The sequence below is a fragment of the Oncorhynchus gorbuscha genome, linkage group LG01 (assembly GCF_021184085.1).
Source record: "Oncorhynchus gorbuscha isolate QuinsamMale2020 ecotype Even-year linkage group LG01, OgorEven_v1.0, whole genome shotgun sequence".
NCBI classification, from domain to species: Eukaryota; Metazoa; Chordata; class Actinopteri; order Salmoniformes; family Salmonidae; genus Oncorhynchus; species Oncorhynchus gorbuscha.
The window spans coordinates 47,045,839-47,066,143 of NC_060173.1; the positions used below are offsets into that span (position 1 = coordinate 47,045,839).

Sequence of the window (20,305 nt, forward strand, 5' to 3'; positions counted from 1 at the left end):
TTATATTAGTGTCCTATAGATCACCTCTGTGTCACACCCCGACCTTGCATTCTATGTTTTGTTATCTATTATTTTGTATGTCTATGTTTTGGCTGGGTATGGTTCTCAATCAGGGACAGCTGTCTATCGTTGTCTCTGATTGAGAACCATACTTAGGTAGCCCTTTCCCACCTGTCTTTGTGTGAAGTTGAGTTTGTTTAGGGCGTTTTTATTAATAAAAGAAAATGTACGCTCACCACGCTGTACCTTGGTCCTCTTCCTTTAACGGCCGTGACACTCTGACCATTCCCCACATTCTACATTGGAAATATTGCTCCAGTATTTGCTTTTAAATGTATTAGAGTTTCAGTGGGGAAAAGTCTATTGAGACTAAGCACATTCCTTTGGTGAATCTTGAGAGCACAGGCCTGGATCTTCTCCCTTGATTTACAACAGGATGTGAGTTGTTAAACCCTACTAGTTATTTCCTTCCCCCTCTACGGGGTTGAGGGGTCTGATAGAAATTATTCATAGTAAACCTGATCTGACTTATTTGGATTCTCGTGGACAGTCATGACAGCCCCCCTCTGGTGCGTTACATTTTGTAAGGATTGTGCAAGTTTCAACCCCCAACAAGAATGACCACGGGATGTCTTGGTTGTGGATTGTCGTGACAGTTCCCCTCTGGTGGTTTAACCTGGTAGGATTTCTGCAAGCTGCAGACCACCACAAGAATGACCATGGGATGTGCTGGTTGTGGATCATCGTTCTGGACCCGTCGCCCGGTTGATCTAGGCAGTAACTTGTTAATAACGCACCACACTCACACAATACATCCTTACATTTCTTCCCCAAATGAGCGGCGTTGTGGCATCAACTGGTGGTTGAACGGGGAACTTGTTAAGAGCCATATTACTTTCTAAATTACCCAATTTAAATAAAATAAACAATATACATGATATAGTTACAACACCTTAATAATCTAATTGGACTCTATTCTACATACATCCATGGTCTTGGCTAAATTACTCTATCATGACATTTAGTCTAATGTCATACTACTTAGTGGTGTGTTGCTCTGGTGAGAAACTGGTGATTCATGTAGCTGTAGAGTCAAAGGGGCCTCAGGGTCTATTTACAACTTTACCAAGACTGGTATTTTGCTTAGACCCTAAAGTGATCCTAGTATAAATTGCCATTAAATGTCCAGTTGTGCATGTCAATATCCGCTTGAGTCAGATACTGCACCAAGAGGTATCGAAACGTCTTTTTCCTATGACCTTTGTTTCAAGAGACTTTTCCCGCCGAAACTCTAATAAGTTCAAAGCAAATACTGGAACAATATTTCTAACATAGAACAGGGGGAATGGTCAGAGACGATCTATAGAACACAAATGTAATTTTGTTTGTTATTTTGTGATGTCATTAAAAATGTTATGAAGAAAATACTGTAACTTGGAAAGTATACACACTACATGTACAAAGTTTCTCCTGTGTATATCTGACAAAAGGTCAGTGTGTATGGTGAATTATTCATTTCATTTTGTTTGTAAACCCCCTGTCCCAAATTGAAGGGGACCTTTTTGTGCTTGAAGTGAACATGCTTGTACAAGAATGGCTAGCTTTGCATTAGAAGCTAAGCTAACAAACAGAAAGAAGACATTGTTCTTTGTTTATAGCAGAAATCCCGCGCTTTGGGCGATGGAAGTCCCGCATTTGCTGGAGAGCCACCATCCTGTAGGTTTTCATTCCAACCCGAATCCCTAACCCTAATCTAGTGCACCTATTTCTAATAATTAGTTGGTTTAAAATATGAATCAGGTTAGTTACATCTGGAGTTGGAGTGACAGGAGGGTAGCTCTCCAGGAACAGGATTGAAGAACCCTGGTCTAATGCATGTTATGTTGGTGTGTTCAACTGTGGGTGTGTTGTTGCGGCAGCATTGGGAGGTGTTCATTGGGAGATCTTCATCCTGGTGTCAGTTGCTGTGGAATAACAGCCTCCACTCTTCTGGGAAGGCTTTCCACTAGGCAAGGGACTTGCTTCCATTCTGCCACAAAAACATTAGTGATGTCGGGCACTGATGTTGGGTGATTAGGCCTGGCTCGCAGTCAGCATTCCAATTCATCCCAAAGGTGTTTGTTTGGGTTGAGGCTGGGGCTCTGTGCTGGCCAGTCAAGTTCTTCCACACCGATCTCGACAAACCATTTCTGTATGGACCTCGCTTTGTGCACAGGGGCATTGTCATGCTGAAACAGGAAAGGGCCTTCCCCAAACTGTTGCCACAAAGTTGGAAGCTCAGAATCATCTATAATGTAATTGTATGCTGTAGCATTAAGATTTCCCTTCACAGGAACTAAGGGGCCTGGCCCGAACCATGACAAACAGCCCTTTTCCCCCCTTCCGTATATCTTCCTCTGTGTTCTCTTCTCTCAGGTCTTCACTCTGCTGTCTTGCTGACCGGATGGTCCATTGCCTGTGGTGGACGGGCAAGGACCCAGACAGTTACTCCATCCCCTACCTCACCGCTCTGGGGATCTATTGGGCACGGCCTTCTTCTTGCTCTGGCTCATAGGGCTCATAGGGGAGCAGGTTCCCACTGGAGACTGACACCCTGGGTGCTTCATCTTATACTATTCTCCTTTGATTCTGCCTGGGTAAAAGTAGGCACGAAACGTAGCAATGCCTTCAAATTATGTAGGCAACTCCACACACAGTTGAGAAATTCTAAACATTCCCTTTACAAGTCAAATGTTTAATACATTTATTTGAATTTATTCAGACGATTGCTTTGTGGTGTTGGTCCTTCAGTTGGTTGAAATTTGAGACAATATCCACAGGAGAGTGTTATTAATCCGACTTCATAATGCAGTTCTCTGCCATTAACAATCAAGATTTGTTTGCTCGTGCACATGACGAAAGTAACCGAAGTCTGCAGGTGTTTACATGGTTTTTCTCATGTGCCAGGTTATATAAATTTAAACGGCAGTACAGGCGCTCTAAAAAGTCAGATAAACAATACTTTTTTTGTGGAGATTTTGTCTCTTTGTTTCGACTGGCTGAAGGACCAACTGCACAGACAACTGGTAAAGTTCAAATACTGAACAAAAATATAAGCGCAACATACAATGCAAATTTAAAATATTTTACTGAGTTAGTTCATATAAGGAAATAAGTCAATTTAAATAAATTCATTAGGTCCTAATCTATGGATTTCACAACTGGGAATACAGATGTGCTTTTGGTCACAGGTATCTGTATCTGGAGTGATCACCATTTGCCTCATGCAGTGTGACATCTCCTTTGTATAGAGTTGATCAGGCTGTTGATTGGCTCCTGGGTGGCTTCTTGCCATCCAGGGCCTCTATACCAGGCGGTGTCAGAGGAAGGCCCTAAAAATGGTCTAAGACTCCAGCTACCCTAGTCATAGACTGCTCTCTCTGCTACCACACGGCAAGCAGTACTGGAGCACCAAGTCTAGATCCAAGAGGCTTCTAAACAGCTTCTACCCCCAAGCCATAAGACTCCTGAACATCTAATCAAATGGCTACCCAGACTATTTGCATTGCCCCCCGTTCTACGCTGCTGCTACTCTCTGTTATTATCTATACATAGTCACTTTAATAACTCTACCTACATGTACATATTACATCAAATACATCAATTAACCAGTAACCCCTGTATATAGCCTCACTATTGTTATCTTAAGGAATCATTGCTTTCACCTGGTCAGTCTACGTCATGGAAAAACGGGCATTCCTAATGTTTTGTATACATGTATATTTGTATTATTTTATAAAATGGCATCTAGTGGTCTTTTTGGGTACTGCAGATTATCAAAGGTCTGTAATTATTTCTGGCCCTGTGGCCTTCTCACATGTAAAATATATAAAATAATGAAAGAAGATGATTTTAAAATAAAACGTTTATTGACCAAGCTGTAAAACATTATCCTAAATAAAGACCATCAACTTAGCCTAGTGGTTAGAGCGTTGGACTAGTAACCGAAAGGTTGCAAGTTCATATCCCAGAGCAGACAAGGTAAACATCTGTGGTTCTGCCCCTGAACAGGCAGTTAACCCACTGTTCCTAGGCTGTCATTAAAAATAAGAAATTGTTCTTAACTGACTTGCCTAGTTAAATAAAAAACATTGGTGTTTAATATGAGGCCTCAAGTTTCAGCATGAAATATCTATTTTTTTACACACTTATTTATTTTACTATGTCTAAATGTCTTTGTTGTAAATGTTTTGGCACCAAACTGGTGGCAGTTGTGAAAAAAAGTGAATAGTTGGAAGAGTTGCAGTTAACTGAAAAGAATGTCATTGTTGATTAGATGCTATTTTCTCTTGAACCATATGTTTTATCCCCTATAAACTCATTGACACAGATATATATATAAATACCATATATGTATACATTTTTTTAAAGAAAAAAAGTCTAAATTACCTAAATTACCATACCCTAGTTCTGACAATGTGAGACAATAATATTGCAGTTACTTCCTTCCCTTATGAAAAAAGATTGTCCAAAATATTACAGTCAATCTTTTTTTGTTAAGGGTTATATGTGTGACATGTTTTGTGAGTTGAGAATGAGTCCAACAAACCGTCTAGTGAATAAAAATAAAATATTAAAAAACTTGTTCTGCATCTATATGACGAGTAGCCTAATTTCCAGGTACCGGTAGTAGAAGACAGGTAGGTCTATTGGACAGTGAAAACATTGCTCCCCTAGCGGCAGAGTGAGATAGAGATTTTGGGACGCAGAGCTTCGCGCTGGGACTGGTTCTCTCGCAGCCATTTTCTGTCCAACCACACGGCCGTTTAGAGAAGCTAACCAACCAGGGCTGTATCGGAGGTTTGTGGCTGGCTCCGGCCAATGATTGCTATCCGATTTCGCTTTACCTCGAATCGAAATCTCCGCATTTGACTGTTTCTTTTTATTTGATGGTAGTGTGAATGGGAATTAGCAGCGGGAAAGTAGAAATTAAGACTGCGAGTTGTTAAATTACAGGACTCGCTAGTTAATGGTTTCTCAAGCACAGGCCTTCCAAACAAAGACGAGCTCAGACAATTCCTAAAATCATCTGTCAAATGTAGCTATGGTAATTGGCTATGTTAGGCATGGTGGTCGAACAGGTGAAGTCGACGGGACATCTTGAATATTGTTTAAACATGAAGAATTTTTCCAAATCGTGAGTTACTAATCGATTTAACAATGGCCATTAAATGGTGCGCTTTTTGATTTAGTATGAATGTGAGTTGGCTAGTACGAGCTAACATTAACGTTAGCTCTCCTTCCCATCTAGCTAACGTATCTTGTTATAAATGCTAGCTAACGTTAGCTAGGTATCTAATGTTATCTTAAGTATACATGATAAATGTTCTGACTCCGCGTATTTACCTCGACCTCAATGCCGTCTCTGGGTTTTTGGCAAGTTCGCTTCGTCGACATAAGCCAGTTAACGTTATACTCGCTACTACTAGCCAACCAGTTAGCCATTGTATTCCCCTCTGGCTAGTTGTCAGTCAACGCGGGGACAAAGCGAATGTTGCAGAGCTCTGCAGGGCTCTGGAAAAACTAGTGTTAGCTAGACTCTAGCTGGGTAGTAAAAGCGGCTTATAGATTCATGACCATCCATGCCTGAACTAGTAACAAATCGTAATTTTATGCAACTGTATGTTAGATTCTCCATTCCATGCTAATGTGAATGTACTCTGTTTTAGCCGCGACTAGACAGCGGTGCTTACAGATAGAATGAGACAGATATTTCACCGGATGTATAAATGTGAAGCATCCGCTTGGCGTTTCCACTCCAGTAGCGGGGGGATGGCCGGTGTTGTGCCGAAAATCACCACCCTACCAGGCCCCCCTTTCTAATTTTCTTATTTTTGTGGCTAGAGTAAAATACTTTATATATAGAACAAACTTCACGTCAGGAAAGGCAACCGAAATGAATAATACATGTACGTGTGTTATATTAAACAGAGGAGGGAGTGAAATGTTGGCAAGCAATAAATGGCTGAATAATTATCCTTACACTTTCAAAAATACTACTCGAGTCAGACATGGGAGACATGACACATTTTGGCAAAGAGATTTAATTCTAGACTAATACAAATCAGTGGCAGATTTAGGTTGGAGTGACATGGGCAGCTGCCCAGGGTGGCAATTTACCGGGCCCCACCCGCACATGGGCGCCCCCGGAATTTACCAAACAGTGGGTAAATTCCAAGGATCTTGTACTTCAATTGCTCCACCTTCACACTTAACACTACCCCAGTAATCCCTGCTTTCGATACCCTGTTCCTAAGATCAAAGTAAGAAACAGATCTTGACCCAAGTTGTGTGACACGGAGCGCCTGCTCCCTCTGATTAGAAGAAACAAACAAATATCACAAGTCCACTACAGTTTACGTTCACTGATTCAACTGCACAAAACTAGTTTCTCACCCACCCTGAAGCCACATGGATCAGCCCAAGGGAAAGGTCCACTTTCTCCAAAAACCTCACTCCTGCTGGACCAGATTCTTCTTTATCATGTCCAAAGATGCTAAGCTCGGGTTCCAAGCCCTTCAGAACACCTTCCACCTCACTTAACTTAACCTCATGTACTTCTATTGCCCCTACAGAACTCGGTCTGGCACACGGCTCATTCTGTTTGCACTTCACAACACCACTCTTCTTCGACAGCCCATTCATTGTTATCGCCGTCTTCCTCAGATTCAAATCCAACCTCTGCGTTCTTCATTCTCTTCCTCTTTTTATGCCTCCATTCCTCCTCAGAAATTCATGTTTCTGTGTCCATGCCCCAATATTCCTGATCTTGTTCCATGATTCCCATGTAGCACCATTCTGCTCAAGACCACTTGTTTCATGCCATCTAACAACCGCAAGATGTCCTCTTCGTCTGAAAAAAAATGCTTCCCAGGCGACTAACATGTGCTTTCAGTTTTTGATTGGCTATTTGGATAGTTCATCCAGCCAGTGATTGGTTAATGTAGCTAAAACAGAAACAGGTTAGAATACACAGTCAACCCATATTGTTGTATTTCCCATGAATGGATTAGGGTCTATCTGCAGACTGCATTTTCTACATGCTGTGCCCACTACGTGTCACTTACTACATGTCACGCCCACTGCTATTGAGGCTGTTATCTAGCTAGGACACTTGCACACACTGTCCTTTGCCACAGTTATTTTAACATTACGACGAGGGTAATCACAACCCGGTAGTGCCACGCTGGAGTTGAGTTGTCGATATTAGCTAGTTACTTCCCCCATCGCAACGTTAACAGAACTGCGGGAAAGCAGTGCTTAGCAGGTGGGGGCGAAAGAAACTGTACCGGTGTCCCCTAGCCTCGCTAGCTAGAAGCTTCCTTTGTGTTTTTTTTTGTGGTTGGCATTGGTGCAATACTGCAAGCTACTGTGCTGGAGTGTGGCGCAGAGACAGAGCTCGCAGCCTCAATGGCAGTGGACACGGCATGTGTCGTGGAAATATTCAGTCAATAATGTTTCTCAAATACCAGAGCCAGTGAGTTCAAATAGACTTTATTACAAAGTAACACAAGCCGAGCTGGTTCATGAAGCAACTGCCTTTCCAGCCTTGGCACACACGTTTTTATACGGTTTTCATCCTTACGTCACACACATAGTAACTCCTCTTCATGTTAATGATTCATCCCCTCTGGCATTTAGCCACCATTATCTTCTTGCCTTGCACTAATTTTAGCTTGGTTTCACATTAGGTCATAGATTCCATTGGTGGCGTAACCACAGCGACCGTAAACATTAGGCCATAGCAATGGTTTTAAAATAAACAGACATGCAGACTCCCAAGACAGGTGCATGTCTAATGGTGCCTAATGACCTAGACACACACACACACACAGAGTGCACTTATTCTTACTACTCTAAGATGTCACACATGTACTGAAAAGTTCCCAATACTTGTAGTTATATATATAACTAAGTTATAACTTCTGTCTGTTTACAGATGGATGGCGACAGTTCAACCACCGACGCCTCTCAGTTGGGAATGTCAGGGGAGTACATGGCAGGAAGCCACTACGTTATTCAATCACATGACGGTAGGTGGTGGAACTCACCTCACAGACTAAGCACCCCTAATCAGCAACATCCTCTTTTCTGACATCTACAATCCCTTGGTCATAATAACTTGGGTGCCCAATGATGCTGGACACAATCAGAGCACCCCTATATAAACATAAAGATACTGACATGGCACTATCACCTTTCACAAGCCCAAAGATGCTTTACAAATAACCAGGCTTACATACTGTAGTAATCATAAATTATCAGGCTTGACATGAACCAAGTCACATGTAGATTTTATCGAGATGCAAGTAGAGAAGATTTGTATAGGCACAATGTGGTGTTGAATAGGGATCTAACATGCCCCTCTCCCTGACAGATGATGGGGATGAGAGCCTGCATGACCATGAGGAAGGCAATGGCAGCAAGGAAAACTTCCGTGAGCAGGACATCTACCTCCCCATCGCTAACGTGGCTCGCATCATGAAGAACGCCGTCCCACAGACAGGAAAGGTATGGATTCAAATCAAATGTTATTTATCACGTGGCGAATACAGCTGGTGTAGACTTTACAGTGAAATGCTTGCTTACGAACCTTTCCCAACGATGCAGAGGTTACAAAATAAAATAGTAACTAACACGAGGAATAAAATACAGAGGAATGGAGGAAGTACCAGTACCAGATCAATGTGCAGAGGTACTTGAGGTAGATATGCACATGAAGGCAAGGTAGTGACTAGGCATTCAGATAGATAATAAGAGTAAAATGGAAACAGTAGCAGCAGCAAATTATGTGTGTGAGTATGTATGTATGTTTGTGTTGTGTCTTAGGGTTGGGCGGTATACCGTATTTTATGATCTAATGGTATTGATGCACGGCCCGGTGTGGTGGAATATTCTAATCAAGTGTGAGAGACTTTGTCATTTCTTCAAACAATCATCTTTGTCAACCTCTAGTGACTCCCCATCCCGGGTCCGGGAGCGTAATCATCGACTGACACTAATTAGCATAACGCGACGGACATAAATATTCCTAGTTTAGCCTTTTGTTAATCACCCTGTATTCTCAGATTTTCAAAATATACTTTACAGCCAAAGCTAGACAAGCATTTGTGTAAGTTTATCGATAGCCTAGCATAGCATTATGTCCAGCTAGCAGCAGGTAACTTGGTCACGGAAATCAGAAAAGCAATCCAATTAAATCGTGTACCTTTGATGCGCTTCGGATGTTTTCAATCACGAGACTCCCAGTTAGATAGCCAATGTTCCTTTTTTCCAAAAATATAATTTTTGTTGGCGAAATAGCTCCGTTTGTTCTTCACGTTTGGCTGAGAAATCGCCTGGAAATTGCAGTCACGAAAACAGCGAAAAATATTCCAGATTAACTTCATAATATCGACAGAAACATGGCAAACGTTGTTTATAATCAATCCTCAAGGTGTTTTTCAAATATCTATTCGATAATATATCCACCGGGACAATTGGTTTTTCAGTAGGACCGATTGGAATAATGGCTGCCTCTGTATTTTACGCGAGAATCACTCTGGGAGCCATTAGGTGACCAGTTGCGCAATGTGGCCGCTTACGGGTATTCTTCAACATAAATGCGTAAAACTACGTCACAATGCTGTAGACACCTTGGGGAATACGGAGAAAAAGAAATCTGGTTGATAGCCCATTCACTGCTCAATAGGGACGCATTGGAACGCAGAGCTTTCAAAAGATGAGTCACTTCCGGATTGGATTTTTCTCAGGCTTTCGCCTGCAACATCAGTTCTGTTATAATCACAGACGAACTGTAAAAATATTTGGAAACTGAGCCTGACTGAGCCTGACGTCTGACTGAGCCTGACGTCTGACTGAGCCTGACGCCTGAGCCTGACGCCTGACTGACTGAGCCTGAGCGACGCCTGACTGACTGAGCCTGACGCCTGACTGAGCCTGACGCCTGACTGAGCCTGACTGAGCCTGACTGAGCCTGACGCCTGACTGAGCCTGACGCCTGACTGAGCCTGACTGAGCCTGACTGAGCCTGACTGAGCCTGACTGACTGCCTGACGCCTGACTGAGCCTGACGCCTGACTGACTGCCTGACTGCCTGACTGAGCCTGAGCCTGCCTGACTGAGCCTGACGCCTGACTGAGCCTGACGCCTGACTGAGCCTGACTGCCTGACTGAGCCTGACTGAGCCTGACTGAGCCTGACTGAGCCTGACTGAGCCTGACTGAGCCTGACTGAGCCTGACTGAGCCTGACTGAGCCTGACTGAGCCTGACTGAGCCTGACTGAGCCTGACGCCTGACTGAGCCTGACGCCTGACTGAGCCTGACGCCTGACTGAGCCTGACGCCTGACTGAGCCTGACGCCTCAGACGCCTGACTGGCCTCAGTCAGACGCCTGACAGGCTCAGTCAGACGCCTCAGCCTGGCGCCTGACAGTCAGACGTCAGGCTCAGTCAGACGTCAGGCTCAGTCAGACGCTCAGTCAGACGTCAGGCTCAGTCAGGCTCAGTCAGGCGTCAGGCTCAGTCAGGCGTCAGGCTCAGTCAGACGTCAGGCTCAGTCAGACGTCAGGCTCAGTCAGACGTCAGGCTCAGTCAGACGTCAGGCTCAGTCAGACGTCAGGCTCAGTCAACTGGGTGAAATGGTTACCTCAGTCTGTCGCAACTGAGTGAGGCTAATGGGGGGCAAAATGACAGGAAGTCACTCCAGACATGGTTCCTCTAACGGTAGCTCAACGGTTCCCCCAAGTTGGGCAAGCAAGCACCTTTGACTGTCGATGATGTATGGTCGTACTGGTCACACACACACAAAACATGAATCTTTCGCCCAGAAACAGGCTCCAAACAGAACAATAGCTCTCTCGCTGACCTGACCTCAGCCCAAATTCCTCACTTCTCCCCAACTCACAGCTGTCATGTTGACTTGTATCAGACTGTACCCTTCTCCTTTCCATAGGATACCTGATGTCTAAGAATAACATGTTCTGACAGAATGTAAACGTTCCCCTCTCTCCCTCAGTACCATGAACAAGGATATTTCATATTTTAAGTTTAGAAGTCAGAACCTATTACAACAATGTTGTTTTTATTTAGCTTCTTAATATAAATCCACTAGCGTTCTATAATGACACTTAGTTTGTGTTTCTTACATCAGCAAACAGCTAGTCTGTCTTAGCAAATTGCCCTAAATATTTTGAGATGCTAATTGTTAGCCGCTAATGCTAATAGCTAGCTAGCTAATAAATGTACTGAGAGCAAACGTAGCTTGCTAATACAGCCTGAAAATGCCAGTGGTGGTGTAGACCTAAATCAGCATGTTTGTGCAACAGTATCTTCTAAATCAAATCGGAATACATGAAGCATGAATATATTAGCTACGAGAAAACATTCAATGTAGCAGAAGATTATAGGGTCCCCTTGGAAACACAATTTGGTTCCTACCCTGTCACAATAACTCTTCCCTGGCATTTTCATTCATTCTCATGTCAAACAACACTGTATTCAAAGTGCCTACTATTATATTCTAACTAGAATTAGAATAATCATTATATTTCCATGATTCCAACAGTTCACCCAAGTTTTTTGCTCCAAATTGATGAAACTGAAAATATTGTTTTGTTCTTTAGTATGAAACAATCAGAATGGAGAAAGACCCATTGAAATATGTGTTGCCACTGTTGCAACGCATACATTCTAAGTGATTTCAATGTGTCTTTCTCCATTCTGATTGTTTCATACTAAAGAACAAAACAAAATGTTCATTTTCAATTTCTGCACTCATTTGAGTCCATTTCCACACTACGCACCATATGGGCAAACAATCTAGGGCTTATTTTTAATAAAATGTTGCAGTTGGGAATCGACTTCCGATTTAGAGCAAAAACTTGGGTGAACTTAGAATCATGGAAATAGAATGATAATTCTGTAAACTCGAACGGATGACTAGGAAAATCGAGATCAAACAGCTGAAAGATTTATACCCTCCTGTTAGGCGGTTTCGTCCTTGCACATCGAGACATCCAATACATCGCTGTTGCTAGGCAGGAACTCAGGTGGTGTGTGTCAATCAATCAAATTTATTTATAAAGCCCTTTTACATCAGCCGATGTCACAAAGTGCTGTACAGAAACCCAGCCTAAAACCCCAAACAGCAAGCAATGCAGCTGTAGAAGCATTATATTATTAAGCACAGTGGCAAGGAAAAACTCCCTAGAAAGACCGTAGCCTAGGAAGAAATCTCAAGAGGAACCAGGCTATGAGGGGTGGCCAGTCCTCTTCTGGCTGTGCCGGGTAGAGATTATAACAGAACATGTTCATAGATGACCAGCAGGGCCAGAAAATAATAATCAGTGGTTGTCGAGGGTTCAACAGGTCAGCACCTCAGGAGTAAATAGGCTTTTCGTATTCGATCATTCAGAGTTAGAGACTGCAGGTGCGGTAGAGGGAAGCACACTTCATTTTACACAGGTCACTGGATAAGAAAGAAATACTCCAGATATCACAGACTGACCCTAGCTCACAGACACATTCAATTATTGCAGCATAAATACTGGAGGCTGAGACAGGAGGGGTCGGGAGACACTGTGGCCCTGTCCGACGATACCCCCGGACAGGGCCAAACAGGCAGGATTTAACCCCATCCACTTTGCCAAGAACAGCCCCCACACCATGAGAGGGATATTTTAAACCTACTACCCTGAGACGAGTGTAACCCACAAAGATCTCCCCCATGGCACGAACCTGAGGGTGGCACGAACCCGAGGGGGGCGCCAACCCGGACAGGAAAATCACGTCAGTGACTCAACCCACTCAAGTCATGCACCCCTCCTAGGGACGGCATGGAAGAGCACCAGTAATCCAGTGACCCAGCCCCCTTAATAGGGTTAGAGGCAGAGCATCCCAGTGGAGAGAGGGGAACCGGCCAGGCAGAGACGGCAAGCCTTCACACCCCTTGAGTCTTCAGTAAAGACTTAAAGGTTGAGACTGAGTCTGCATCTATCACATGGATAGGCAGACCATTCCATAAAAATGGAGCTCTATAGGAGAAAGACCCTGCCTCCAGCTGTTTGCTTAGAAATTCTAGGGACAATTAGGAGCCCTGCGTCTTGTGACCGTAGCGTATGTGTAGGTATGTACGGCAGGACCAAATCAGAAGATAGGTAGGAGCAAGCACATGTAATGCTTTGTAGGTTAGCAGTAAAACCTTGAAATCAGCCCTAGCCTTAACAGGAAGCCAGTGTAGAGCGGCTAGCACTGGAGTAATATGATCACATTTTTGGGTTATAATCAAGATTCTAGCTGCCGTGTTTAGCACTAACTGAAGTTTATTTAGTGCTTTATCGAGGTAGCAGGAAAGTAGAGAATTGCAGTATTCTAATCTAGAAGTGACAAGAGCATGGTTAAGTTTTTCTGCATCATTTTTGGACATAAAGTTTCTGATTTCTGCAATGTTACGAAGATGTAAACGCTGTCCTTGAAACATTCTTGATATGTTCGTCAAAAGATAGATCAGGGTCCAGAGTAACGCTGAGGTCCTTCACAGTTCTATTTGAGATGACTGTACAACCATCAATTAATTGTCAGATCCAACAGAAGATCTCTTTGTTTCTTGCGACCTAGAACTAGCATCTCTGTTTTGTCAGAGTTGAAAAGTAAAACATTTGCCGCCATCCACTGCCTTATGTCTGAAACACAGTCTTCCAGGGAGGGCAATTTTGGGGCTTCACCATGTTTCATTGAAATGTAAAGCTGTGTATCGTGCGCATAACAGTGAATGTTAACATTATGTTTCCGAATGACATCCCCAAAAGGTAAAATATATAGTGAAAACAATAGTGGTCCTAAAACGGAGCCTTGAGGAAAACCAACATTTACAGTTGATTTGTCAGAGGACAAACCATCCACAGAGACAAACTGATATCTTTCCGACAGATAAGATCTAAACAATGCCAGAACTTGTCCGTGTGGATCAATATGTGTTTCCAATCCCTCCAAAAGAATGTGCTGATCGATGGCATCAAAAGCAGCACTAAAGTCTAGGAGCACTAGGACAAATGCTGAGCCTTGGTCTGACGCCATTACAAGGTCATTTACCACCTTCACGAGTGCAGTCACAGTGCTATGATGGGGTCTAAAACCAGACTGAAGCATTTAGTTTCCATTGTTTGTCTTTGGTAAGGTAGTGAGTTGCTGCACAACAGCTTTTTCAATTTTTTTTTTAAAGGAATGGGAGACTCGATATAGGCCGATAGTTTTTATATTTTCCGGGTCAAGGTTTTGCTTTTCATGAGAGGCTTTATTACTGCCACTTTTAGTAAGTTTGGTACACATCCGGTGGATAGTGTTGGATTCGGGGTAAACTTTGAACATTGACATACTGGAGACATGATAGATCAGAAGCATAGTATATTAAGGAGTGTAAGACTGGTTTTACATAAGAAGTTAATGGTTCTCTGTAGAAAGACCGATGGCTTTGGAATGTGTTGGGTGGACGGGAGGAAGTCAGAATTGCAATAGGGCAAGTGGATGAACATCTGTGGATTAGGTTGAGGTCAGGAGGTCAGGTCAGATCCCCTGAAGGGAGAAATTATGATTCATTACCCTATTACCCTCTTCCTGTCGAACCAGAAATTGTAGTTCGTAGAAACATGTCAAACGATGTATATAATCTACCTTTAGGATGTTTTTATCATAAATCTTCAATAATATTCCAACCGGACAATTCCTTTGTCTTTAGAAAGGAAAGAGAACGGAGCTCGCACTCATGGCCGCACGCGATAAACAACTCGAGGCTTTCAGCTAGACCACTGGTTGAAACAGCTCTTATTCGCTCGCCTTTCACAGTAGAAGCCTGAAAAAAGGTTCTGTTGACATCTAGTGGAAGCCTTAGGAATTGCAATCTGACCCCATAGACATAGTATATTGGATAGGCAATCACTTAAACCACAAAACTCAGATTTCCCACTTCCTGGTTGCATTTTTCTCAGGTTTTTGCCTGCCATATGAGTTCTGTTTACTCAGACATTATTTTAGCAGTTTTGGAAACTTTTAGAGTTTTCTATCCAAATCTACTAATTATATACATATTCTAGCTTATGGGACTGAGTAGCAGGCACTTTACTCTGGGCACCTTATTCATCCAAGCTACTCAATACTGCTCCCCGTTCCCAAAGAAGTTAAGCTTCTCTAGTGTCCGTGAGTTATTTACTCTGAAAAATTAGAAACTAACAATAGGGAGACGTTTATTATATTCAACATAGGCGGGCTAAGCACAGCAAGCAGCTCTTTCAGTATTTTAGTTGGAATAGGGTGCAGTATGCAGCTTGAAGGTTTAGAGGCCATGACTATTTTCATCAATGTCTTAATAGATAATAGTATTAAGGAACTTGAGTGTCTCCCTTGATCCTCGGTCCTGGCAGTGTTGTGCAGACTCAGGACAACTGAACTTTGGAGAAATACGCAGATTTAAAGAGGAGTCCGTCATTTGCTTTCTCATGATCATAATCTTTTCGTCAAAGAAGTTTATGAATTTATCACTGCTGAAGTGAAAGCCATCGTCTCTTGGGAAATGGTGCTTAATAGTTAGCTTTGCGACAGTATCAAAAATACATTTTGGTTTGTTCTTATTCCTCTCAATTAAGTTGAAAAAAAAATAGGATGATCGAAAAGCAGTGAGGGCTCTTTGATACTGCACATGTCTTTCCAAGCTAGTTGGAAGACTTCCAGTTTGGTGGAGCACCATTTCCGTTCCAATTTTCTGGAAGCTTGCTTGCTTCAGGGCTCGGGTATTTTCTTCATACCGGGGAGCTTGTTTCTTATGACAAATGTTTTTTGTTTTTAGGGGTGTGACTGCGTCTAGTGTATTATGCAAGGTTAAATTGAGTTCCTCTGTTTTTTGTACTCTGACGTCCTTGGGTAGGTGGAGGGAGTTTGGAAGGGCATCTAGGAATCTTTGGGTTGTCTGAGAATTTATAGCCTGGCTTTTGATGATCCTTGGTTAGGGTCTGAGCAGATTATTTGTTTCGATTGCAAACGTAATAAAATGGTGGTCTGATAGTCCAGGATTATGAGGAAAAACATTAAGATCCACAACATTTATTCCACAGGAGAAAACATGGTCCAGAGTATGATTGTGGCAGTGAGTAGGTCCGGAGACATGTTGGACAAAACCCACTAAGTCGATGATGGCTCCGAAAGCCTTATGGAGTGGGCCTGTGGAATTTTCCATGTGAATATTAAAGTCACCAAAAATTTGAATATTATCTGCCAGGACTACAAGATCCGATAGGAATTCAGGGAACTCAGTGAGGAACACTGTATATGGCCCAGGAGGCCTGTAAACAGTAGCTATAAAAAGTGCTTTAGTAGGAGGCTGCATAGGTTTTATGACTAAAAGCTCAAAAGAAGAAAACGCAGTCATTTTGTTTTAAATTGAAATTTGCTATTGTAAATGTTAGCAACACCTCTGCCTATGCGGGACGCGCAGGGGATATGGTCACTAGTGTAAACAGGAGGAAAGGCCTCATTTAATACAGTAAATTCATCAGGATTTAAGATTATGATCAGCGATTAGTTCATTGACTAACTACCATGGAAGTGAGGGATCTAAACATTAAGTATCCCTATTTTGAGATGTGAGATCACAATCGCTTTCAATAATGGAATGGAGGAGGTCTTTTTTACAGTGAGATTGCTAAGGCGAACACCGCCATGTTTTGCCCAGCCTAGATCGAGGCACAGACACTGTCTCAATGGGGATAGCTGAGCTGACTACACTGACTATGCTAGTGGCAGACTCCACTAAGTTGGCAGGGTAGCTAACAGCCTGCTGCCTGGCCTGCACCCTATCTCATTGTGGAGCTAGAGGAGTTAGAGCCCTGTCTATGTTCATAGATAAGATGAGAGCACCCCTCCAGGTAGGATGGAGTCAGTCACTCCTCATCAGGCCAGGCTTGGTCCTGTTTGTGGGAAAGTCCCAGAACAAGTTGTAGATAATGTCTAATGTCTACAAGTTGTGTCTGTAAATGCCGATAACGTATTTGAAGGAACAATAGTGTATGTGTGTAATAGAATGTGTGCAATAGAACCTGACCTCCGCCCACATTCCTCCTTCCTCCCTAATCCATGGCTATCCAACCTTATCAGTGACTGAAACCAGACTGTTACCCTTTGGCCTTCTCCATAGGATCCATGAGATTTAACAATTACATAATAGATGTAAAGTAGTTAAAGTAACATGAATAAGTATATATTTCAAGCTAGAGTCCTTTATTATTCAAAAACATAAAATAGCACCATACCAGCCCAGGGTTATTTATTTTTAATTTTTTGTGAAATTATATTTTGGCCATATCGCCCAGCCATATTGTTTACATTACATTTAAGTCATTTAGCAGACGCTCTTATCCAGAGCGACTTACAAATTGGTGCATTCACCTTATGACATCCAGTGGGACAGTCACTTAACAATAGTGCATCTAAAACTTAAGGGGGGTGAGAGGGATTACTTATCCTATCCTAGGTATTCCTTAAAGAGGTGGGGTTTCAGGTGTCTCCGGAAGGTGGTGATTGACTCCGCTGTCCTGGCGTCGTGAGGGAGTTTGTTCCACCATTGGGGGGCCAGGGCAGCGAACAGTTTTGACTGGGCTGAGCGGGAGCTGTACTTCCTCAGTGGTAGGGAGGCGAGCAGGCCAGAGGTGGATGAACGCAGTGCCCTTGTTTGGGTGTAGGGCCTGATCAGAGCCTGGAGGTACTGAGGTGCCGTTCCCCTCACAGCTCCGTAGGCAAGCACCATGGTCTTGTAGCGGTGGAGCCAGTGGAGAGAACGGAGGAGCGGGGTGACGTGAGAGAACTTGGGAAGGTTGAACACCAGACGGGCTGCGGCGTTCTGGATGAGTTGAAGGGGTTTAATGGCACAGGCAGGGAGCCCAGCCAACAGCGAGTTGCAGTAATCCAGACGGGAGATGACAAGTGCCTGGATTAGGACCTGCGCCGCTTCCTGTGTGAGGCAGGGTCGTACTCTGCGGATGTTGTAGAGCATGAACCTACAGGAACGGGCCACCGCCTTGATGTTGGTTGAGAACGACAGGGTGTTGTCCAGGATCATGCCAAGGTTCTTGGCGCTCTGGGAGGAGGACACAATGGAGTTGTCAACCGTGATGGCGAGATCATGGAAAGGGCAGTCCTTCCCCGGGAGGAAGAGCAGCTCCGTCTTGCCGAGGTTCAGCTTGAGGTGGTGATCCGTCATCCACACTGATGTCTGCCAGACATGCAGAGATGTGATTCGCCACCTGGTCATCAGAAGGGGGAAAGGAGAAGATTAATTGTGTGTCGTCTGCATAGCAATGATAAGAGAGACCATGTGAGGTTATGACAGAGCCAAGTGACTTGGTGTATAGCGAGAATAGGAGAGGGCCAAGAACAGAGCCCTGGGGGACACCAGTGGTGAGAGCGCGTGGTGAGGAGACAGATTCTCGCCACGCCACCTGGTAGGAGCGACCTGTCAGGTAGGACGCAATCCAAGCGTGGGCCGTGCCGGAGATACCCAACTCTGAGAGGGTGGAGAGGAGGATCTGATGGTTCACAGTATCGAAGGCAGCCGATAGATCTAGAAGGATGATAGCAGAGGAGAGAGAGTTAGCTTTAGCAGTGCGGAGCGCCTCCGTGATACAGAGGAGAGCAGTCTCAGTTGAATGACTAGTCTTGAAACCTGACTGATTTGGATCAAGAAGGTCATTCAGAGAGAGATAGCGGGAGAGCTGGCCAAGGACGGCACGTTCAAGAGTTTTGGAGAGAAAAGAAAGAAGGGATACTGGTCTGTAATTGTTGACATCGGAGGGATCGAGTGTAGGTTTTTTCAGAAGGGGTGCAACTCTCGCTCTCTTGAAGACGGAAGGGATGTAGCCAGCGGTCAGGGATGAGTTGATGAGCGAGGTGAGGTAAGGGAGAAGGTCTCCGGAAATGGTCTGGAGAAGAGAGGAGGGGATAGGGTCAAGCGGGCAGGTTGTTGGGCGGCCGGCCGTCATAAGACGCGAGATTTCATCTGGAGAGAGAGGGGAGAAAGAGGTCAGAGCACAGGGTAGGGCAGTGTGAGCAGAACCAGCGGTGTCGTTTGACTTAGCAAACGAGGATCGGATGTCGTCGACCTTCTTTTCAAAATGGTTGACGAAGTCATCTGCAGAGAGGGAGGAGGGGGGGGAGGGGAGGAGAATTCAGGAGGGAGGAGAAGGTGGCAAAGAGCTTCCTAGGGTTAGAGGCAGATGCTTGGAATTTAGCGTGGTAGAAAGTGGCTTTAGCAGCAGAGACAGAGGAGGAAAATGTAGAGAGGAGGGAGTGAAAGGATGCCAGGTCCGCAGGGAGGCGAGTTTTCCTCCATTTCTGCTCGGCTGCCCGGAGTCCTGTTCTGTGAGCTCGCAATGAGTCATCGAGCCACGGAGCGAGAGGGGAGGACCGAGCCGGCCTGGAGGATAGGGGACATAGAGAGTCAAGGGATGCAGAGAGGGAAGAGAGGAGGGTTGAGGAGGCAGAATCAGGAGATAGGTGGGAGAAGGTTTGAGCGGAGGGAAGAGATGATAGGATGGAAGAGGAGAGAGTAGCGGGGGAGAGAGAGCGAAGGTTGGGACGGCGCGATACCATCCGAGTAGGGGCAGTGTGGGAGGTGTTGGATGAGAGCGAGAGGGAAAAGGATACAAGGCAGTGGTCGGAGACTTGGAGGGGAGTTGCAATGAGGTTAGTGGAAGAACAGCATCTAGTAAAGATGAGGTCGGGCGTATTGCCTGCCTTGTGAGTAGGGGGAAGGTGAGAGGGTGAGGTCAAAAGAGGAGAGGAGTGGAAAGAAGGAGGCAGAGAGGAAAGAGTCAAAGGTAGACGTGGGGAGGTTAAAGTCGCCCAGAACTGTGAGAGGTGAGCCGTCCTCAGGAAAGGAGCTTATCAAGGCATCAAGCTCATTGATGAACTCTCCGAGGGAACCTGGAGGGCGATAAATGATAAGGATGTTAAGCTTGAAAGGGCTAGTAACTGTGACAGCATGGAATTCAAAGGAGGCGATAGACAGATGGGTAAGGGGAGAAAGAGAGAATGACCACTTGGGAGAGATGAGGATCCCGGTGCCACCACCCCGCTGACCAGACGCTCTCGGGGTGTGCGAGAACACGTGGGCGGACGAAGAGAGAGCAGTAGGAGTAGCAGTGTTGTCTGTGGTGATCCATGTTTCCGTCAGTGCCAAGAAGTCGAGGGACTGGAGGGAGGCATAGGCTGAGATGAACTCTGC

The 20,305-nt window shown here is 44.4% G+C and overlaps 1 protein-coding gene across 3 annotated transcripts in view; it reads left to right on the forward strand.

The window, feature by feature from the left end:
- The first annotated feature begins 4,688 nt into the window (after positions 1-4,688).
- Positions 4,689-20,305, forward strand: part of LOC124038646 (nuclear transcription factor Y subunit beta) — a 40,349-nt gene continuing 24,732 nt past the window's right edge. Inside the window, exons 1-3 of one of the 3 annotated variants that reach the window (XM_046354762.1) lie at positions 4,689-4,839; positions 7,979-8,072; positions 8,417-8,550. In XM_046354762.1, coding sequence (XP_046210718.1) covers positions 7,979-8,072; positions 8,417-8,550 — 228 coding nt within the window. In that variant the 5' untranslated portion in view covers positions 4,689-4,839. Of the gene's footprint in view, positions 4,840-4,898; positions 5,177-7,978; positions 8,073-8,416; positions 8,551-20,305 lie in introns of those variants that run through there. The other 2 variants (XM_046354749.1, XM_046354757.1) reach the window with 2 other exon arrangements.